The 7,500-nt window shown below is 37.6% G+C and overlaps 1 protein-coding gene across 2 annotated transcripts in view; it reads right to left on the minus strand.

Annotated features, from left to right (window-relative positions):
• Window positions 1-1,902: 1,902 nt before the first annotated feature.
• The window catches only part of LOC119575210 (structural maintenance of chromosomes protein 4-like), a 16,402-nt gene continuing 10,804 nt past the window's right edge, over window positions 1,903-7,500 (minus strand). For both annotated transcript variants that reach the window (XM_037922703.1, XM_037922704.1), the window contains exons 8-9: window positions 3,082-3,265; window positions 1,903-2,978 (exon numbers count right to left, since the gene is read on the minus strand). In XM_037922703.1, coding sequence (XP_037778631.1) covers window positions 2,748-2,978; window positions 3,082-3,265 — 415 coding nt within the window. In that variant the 3' untranslated portion in view covers window positions 1,903-2,747. The remainder of the gene's footprint in view (window positions 2,979-3,081; window positions 3,266-7,500) is intronic.

Here is a 7,500-nt window from a genome sequence, read left to right on the forward strand (position 1 = left end):
TATATATATCATATATATATATATATATATATATATATATATATATATATAACACACACACACACACACACACACACACACACACACACACACACACACACACACACACACACACACACACACACTCTCTCTCTCTCCATATGGGACTCAACATTGGTGTTTCCATGCAATTCTTTTACACAGTAAACATATATTGACATTCATGATAAACTTTTATAATGAATACTTAAGTTTACTATAACTTACGGATGGTCAGTGTATGCTCTTTTGTAACACTATATTACAATTTTGTCCTGTATCTACTGATTGTTATATCCACTCACTGTGTACACATATATTGAAAATTCCACTTGTTCAGCCTGCTTCTGTCATGTAAGCACAGCTTCAGTATACTAACCAAGCCTGAAGAAAAACGATAATCTAGATAAATCTTGTTATTTCTATTATGTTTGTCACAAACAATGCCACCTTCTCATAACCTGAGCCATTATCCTATGAAGTTTATTGTAGGTACGTGTGAACTTAACTTTGCATGCCCCGCACATCACTCAACAAGGCCTTGTAACAAGGCTAAGAAAGCAGCATTCCTGATGACTCAGAACAGGTCAATTCTTCCCTAATTCATCATGAAGTTGTAGAACCAGCTCTGAAAGCATGGACATACTTTGCCCAGCATTTTATAACATCACTTCAGATTACCTGTTCATGCTTAGTCTGCTACCACACATTTCCCAACAAAGTGAAACACAACTTTGACCTTACAACAAGCAACATGGTCTCTATCATCAACTCACTTACAGTAGTAACAAGTCATAGGATTCACAACTAATAGCTAGACAAAGAACCATACCTCTGAAGATGCCTCCACATAGGTAGCGGTGAAGCATTCACAACCCCTGACTAAACAACATGAATTGTCAATGGTCTAGTGCACTCTACGATTATTGCCCGATCTCCCTCTACTTCTCTCTGAAGATGCCTCCACAAAGGTAGCAGTGAAGCATTCACCTCTAACCAAACAACTTGAATTGCCAACAGTCCAGCAGACTCTACAATTATTGTCTGATCTTCCTCTGCTTCTTCCATATTGGTAACCTACAACATCCATATTAGCAACCCAGCATCAAAAGCTGCTGGGACATAAGGCCACAGAAACAACCAGGAGTTGGACATCAGGTACCTTCCACTATAGCAAGAACAGCAAGCAGACATACCAACACAAGGCCTCCCACCTTCTGATTCAATATGCTTGCTAGAATGTGATGTTAGATTTAGCTTAGTTTTCTTCCTTTCCTGTGACAGTCTGTGTTCCTTCCATTCTGCAAAACTACTTAAAACATATTTTTTTTGTTTTGTTTACCTGTGGTGTACCCCTTTCTTGCTGCTGAGTGAACTCAAGTATATGAAATTTTGTTTGTTTATGTGTAGCATTTCCTTTACTGTTATTGTCTCACACACGCATACGCACACACACACACAAATAAATAAATCAATAAAATAAATAAAGAATAATGTTTTATCATGAATGCAATGTGACAGTTTCAAATCTATTACCACTAAGATGGCCTAGACAGGCGAGAATTTATTTGTTCTACAATTCAAAAAGCGCATACAAACACTACAAAACCAATAATATACTGTGAAATGCACTTCATCACCACAACTCATTTACAACTCCCTAGGCACATGGTATATATCAGTGGTGTAAATTTTTGCATTTTGTAATAAGAATTTCCCTACTGCAATGATGAATGCCATGTGACTAGAGATCCACACAAGTTTGACTGAATAGTAACACACAGCCTCAAATGAAATGAAGGAATAGCATATGTTGTTGTATCATATAAGACTTGGATTTCAATGTGAAATTTACAGGTAAAGGATCAGAATAATAGATCATGAAGAAATAGAATCATATATTAGCAAAATTCCTTACATTAAAATACACTATCAATTTCTTTCCTACCAAGTTATTTTTATAATGATGTGTATCTGAAACTAGAAAATAAACCTCTATTCTCTAGTCTGCTTTTCAGAAAGAAGAAAAAAGTTTTGTAATTACAAATGGAAATAGAAAGAAAGAAAGAAAAAATATGTATATATAATAATAATAATAATAATAATACAGGTGGAAAGGAAGGGGATAACTTTTTGGTACATTCAAATTTAACTGTATGCTAGATCTGCCTGCACCAAAAGTTATTCACAGATAGGACTATGGTCTCAAGTTTCAAACTTATATCTACTGAATTACTAAATCTATTATTGCTGCAGTATGCTTTCAATTATCAATGCATTTCACAGGTGAAGTGAACATCTGCTGTTTCTAACATCAAATTTATTTCTTCTAAACATTTTGCCAAATTAAAACCATACTGTTAGGGCAAGCATGTTTAATATATCATGGTTACTTTTATGACCATCCTTCTGAATAAAGAATGGAATACGTAAATAATTGCTTATGTCTGAAGTTCAAGGTCCTTTACAACCAATGACTGGCAGCTGTGCAAAACTTATTTGTACTTTAGAAAGTCAAAAATACAAATTAACTTAATACTAGGTAGAAAAGTAAAATCTCAAGAGATATTTAAGGCCATAATAAAACTTAAGCTGTACAATGTTATTTTCTTTTCCTAGCATGGAAAATGTTTTACATGTAAAAGGTACTACTCGATTATAAAATCTATAAATTTATTCTTCAAATCGAAACTATACAACTGCCAAGAATATTGACACAAATTAAATAATTATGCTCGACTTTCTGCCAATACTGGGGGAGTTATAATTGTCTGATTATTAGCTGAACTTTGTTTATCACTTGCTTCTCCAGAGTTCACTTGAGATGCAATTAAGCCTGGGTTGATGGTAACAGACTTTGTAGCATTGTATGTTTTGTAGATTCCCACTAATCTATCTGCTAGTTCAAACATTTGTGACCTCAGAGAGATGATGATAAATTGTGCATTTCTGGTGCGCTCCTGAAAAACAACAAACAGCTATTAGGCACTATTTACAAGGCAAGTTAAACATTATATCAGTACATTTATATCAGTGAAAAAGTACAATAATTATAATAATTACCTTAATATAATTGCCAACAATAGACACATTCTTAAAGTCAAGGGCAGCATCAATCTCATCCATGACATAGAGTGGTGTTGGTTTGTAGTAATGAAGAGCAAACACCAGAGCTAGTGATGATAATGTTTTTTCACCTCCAGACAAATTTGTAATATTTTTCCAAGATTTCTTTGGTGGTCTTACACTGAAAAGAAATTCACACATTAATACTGTATCTGTTTTACAGAGTATGATAATTAAGACAACCTTTTCAAAATTAATAATCTGTTCAATATAGTGACGCGTATACAACTGTTTGGGGTTTATCAAAAAGAATACATCCAGAATTTATAAAAGTTACTTAAAACATTTCTCATCTCAATGCCATAAATAAAACTTTTAAATAATTTTCACCTCATTTTTCTTTCCCAATATGGTAAAATATTTCAGAAGCTGGCAATGCTGATGTTATATCACACCAATCACTCTAGAAATAATAGATTTAACACCCAAAGAAAATACCCTAAATTCCCATCCCTCCCTTCCCCACAACTGCAGTGAACTCTAAATATTCTATTTTGACTAAGGGTAGAGCTAGTGTTTCAGGTTTAAAGAGCTCAATTGTACACAATAAAAATACATATTGTCTTGGTTTCTCAAATGGTGATAAGTATTTAAATATATAAATAATTGCAAAAATAATTAATCAGTAGTCCAGCCACACCAGGAGCTGACTGTATAGGAAGAGAATGAGTGAACAGATGGGAATGGGGTATGGAATGGGATGGTGGTTTAGTAATCTCAGGGGGAGGATAGGGTGGGAGGAGAAAACCATCCATATACAAAACTGAGGGAAGAAAACAGCCCAATAGTTTTTGAAATATGATGGTTAATAAAGCTGGCCATACAAGTATAGTCAACTGACGTGCCTCAGATTTTGGGCATTAAATAAATGGGCTATCCTGAAATGCAGACTACAATAAGTGCTGTGAAAACTTTGCTCCATTCAATTCATGTTCTTTTCCTCATTTAACCCATTGTTGTCAGGATGGCAAGAATACATCCAATGTTTCTTTGTGTCTATTGACTATCTTTACACATAGATGGCTCCACCAGTACTTAATCACCAAGCAGTCAATTAATAGTATACCTGCATACCCTTTTCCTTGATTTTTGGAGATTTATGTTGCTATCAGTATTGTGAAATCAACGTGTATGAACTCTTGATAAGTAAACACCTTGTCCATAACGCAGTTGAACTCTTGATAAGTAAACACCTTGTCCATAACGCAGTAACAATAAATACTAAGTCTTGTGCCACAAGAACTACCCTGGAGCCCGGGGTTCCTCGCTTGACATTGTTGTTCCTGAGTTTTTCCTAAAGTAAATTGAAGTAAAGTAAAACTTGTAATTACAGATAATTTATTGTGCTTTGCCAGCACCTTCAGTGCTCTTTGTTTTGCAGGTGACACAAGGCTACAGTAGGCGTAGTCAGCACCCCACCTCAGACCCGCAGCTCTCTTCTACACCATGGTAGCCCTTGTGGGCTTTGACCCGTGGGTAGGGAGGCCCAGTAGTCTGGGGCATCCTTTGGGTGCACTTTTTCTTTTTCTAAATTTTTTGCCTTAATGTGACTTTCCTGAGCCTGCCGGAGTTCCACGTGAACTCCCGTATTCGCTTGGGGGGTGAGCATCGAATTACCGTCCTTTGCCTAGGCAAGTTCGGCGGTAAGGAAGTGTCCCAAACATAACTTGAGCCCTCTGTTGTACTGGAGAACACAACAAAGCTTCCACTGGGGGGGTAGAGGACGAAAAACTTGCCTTACTCTCTTAGCTATTGCTGTTAGGTTGATACCAAAAGTTGAGAGTTTTTGATCCCTTCAGGACAACAATTTTGAGCCAAGGGGTCAGATTTGCGTCAGCTTAAGATGTATTGATAAAGACTCAAGTAAATTTGTTTGCTGTAAATGTGCTGAAGCCCATGACACCATCACATGTACTAGTCAGATTTCCAAATGTGCTAACTGTGGAGGTCCCTATCAATCAGAATCTGAGTGCAGCATCCTGAAGAAGGAGACTGAGACATTAGCATATATGAGAAAACATGAAGTTAGTTATACTGAAGCTAAGAGGAAAGTGGAAAGTTTGATACACAAACCCAACACTTCCTATGCTGCAGCAGTAACTAACATCATCCCTAGTGCAAGTAATGTCAGCCAACAGCTTGCAGCCAAGGATAAAGAAATTGCCGAACTCAAACAAACCGTTAAAGACCTAAACATTAAAGTTTATCAATTGACTAAATTGGTCAATCATATGGCTGCATCAACCCAGCATAAACATCCTAAGGAGGCTGATACGAATCACAGTCCGCATCGCTCCTCCCCATCCGGGCGACTCCCGTGAGGACTTAGCCTGGCTCGCGATCGGCTTCTCGAGAGAGAAGCAAATCGCAATCTGTCAGTAGTCTCCCTCACCAGGAGGTGCAGGACATGGAGGCTTCTGTCTCAAAACCATCCTGAGAGAGGTCCCTGGGAAGCAAGGGAGAGGAGGCGCCTCCCTCCTATAAAAAGAAAATTAAAACTGGTGGACAAGGCACTTCCAAATCCCATAAAACGTAATCTTCGCATCGACCATTATACAATGGAACTGTCAAAGTCTTAGATCTAAAGAAAATGACCTTAAGTTATTAGCTTCATCCTATGCTCCCGATATTAGAGTTCACCAAGAAACACTTAACACTACTCGTCTCTGTGAAGGTCGTTTTGCTGAGGAACTACCATTTATGTCGGAAGGATCGTGAGGGTAGGGGCGGAGGTGGAGTTGCTATGTACATCCACCAAAGCCTCCCTTTTACTGAAGTGACTATTGATTCTACTTTGGAGTTTGTCTCATGCAAAGTAAAAATTAACGGCATGTATCTGACTATATGTTCAGTTTATTGTCCACCTGATAATGTGATAATCTATGATGAGCTCTTTGCTCTTCAGGACTGTCTGCCACAAAGTAAAGTTATTTTAGGTGGTTTTAATGCTCATCATATGTTACCGGGTTCCCTGCGGGTGGATGGTAGAGGTGAGCAAGTAGTTAAGTTGATCAATGAGTCTGATCTGGTCCTTCTGAACGATGGTAGTCCGATGCGGGTGGACGATAATACCGATAATTTGAGCTTTATTAACCTATCACTGGTCTCTTCATCAATAGCAGCCAAGTGCCTGTGGCACACCATTGACGACTCAATGGGAAGCGATCATCTTCCTATTTTGATTGAATATTCATGCGACACAGTGAGAATGCCTTCAGCACCTAAATTTAACGTAAAAAGAGCAGACTGGGTCGCCTTCACAAGGAGCGTCAAGCTCAAACTTGTTGGAGAAACCATTGATGATAAAGTAAACAATATTCAGAATTCGATCTTAGAAGCAACATTGCTATCCATTCCTAAAACTTTGGCAGATAGCGTTAAGCATAGAGTTCCATGGTGGACACCAGATTGCCGCAGGGTGCTGTGCCGACGCAATAAGGCCTACAAGCTTTCAAAAATAACATCACTAATGAGAACTTTTCAACTACAAACTAGCAAGAGCTAGGGCTCGTAGAGTAATAAGACAAGCAAAAAGAGACTCCTTTGTCTTGAGCTTTGTCTCTGCAATTAACAACAATACCAAAATATCAGATTTGGTCCACTGTCAATAAAATCAATATGAAAAACAAATCTTTCAAAATTAATAAAATCATCCATGAGGGTACTAATTTTGATTCATCTACAGACCTTGCTAGTGCACTTGCCAGGCAATTCTCTCATACAAGCAGCTCAGCAAATTACCATCCTGCATTCCTGACCATCAAGGAAGCAGCTGAGCCACAACCTATTCATTTTGCCACAGGAGATAACTTTGATTACAATAAAGGTCTAACAATGGATGAGCTTGACAAGTTGCTTATGCAAGGTCATGGAACAAATTGTTAACAGTAGGCTATTGCATTTTTAAAAATCCAGTAAGATTTGATTTCAGTATTTTTAGATATAGAAAAATGCAACATGACATGGCGGTATGGCCTATTCAGAATACTTTATGCTTTTGGATTATGTGGAAACTTGCCTTGCTTTATTTAAAAATTTCATCTCTGACAGAACTTTTGCTGTCAAATTGTTTTCTGACAATGTCACTTTTCTGGACATTTTTGTCCAGGCAAATGGGGTCCCACAAGGAAGTGTCTTGTTGCCAACATTATTTTTATGCATGATAAATGATATCTTACCAGCTCCTCCTTGGAATCTTTAATACTCACTGTACACTGATGATTGTGTATTATGGCATTCCAGCAATAATGCAGACTTCTCGGCAAATAGCATCCAACTGGCACTGGATATGATTCATAACTGGGGGCTCCGATGAGGGTTTAAGTTTTCCACAAGAAAGAGTATTGGGGTTATTTT

Source organism: Penaeus monodon, chromosome 7, assembly GCF_015228065.2.
Source record: "Penaeus monodon isolate SGIC_2016 chromosome 7, NSTDA_Pmon_1, whole genome shotgun sequence".
NCBI lineage: Eukaryota > Metazoa > Arthropoda > Malacostraca > Decapoda > Penaeidae > Penaeus > Penaeus monodon.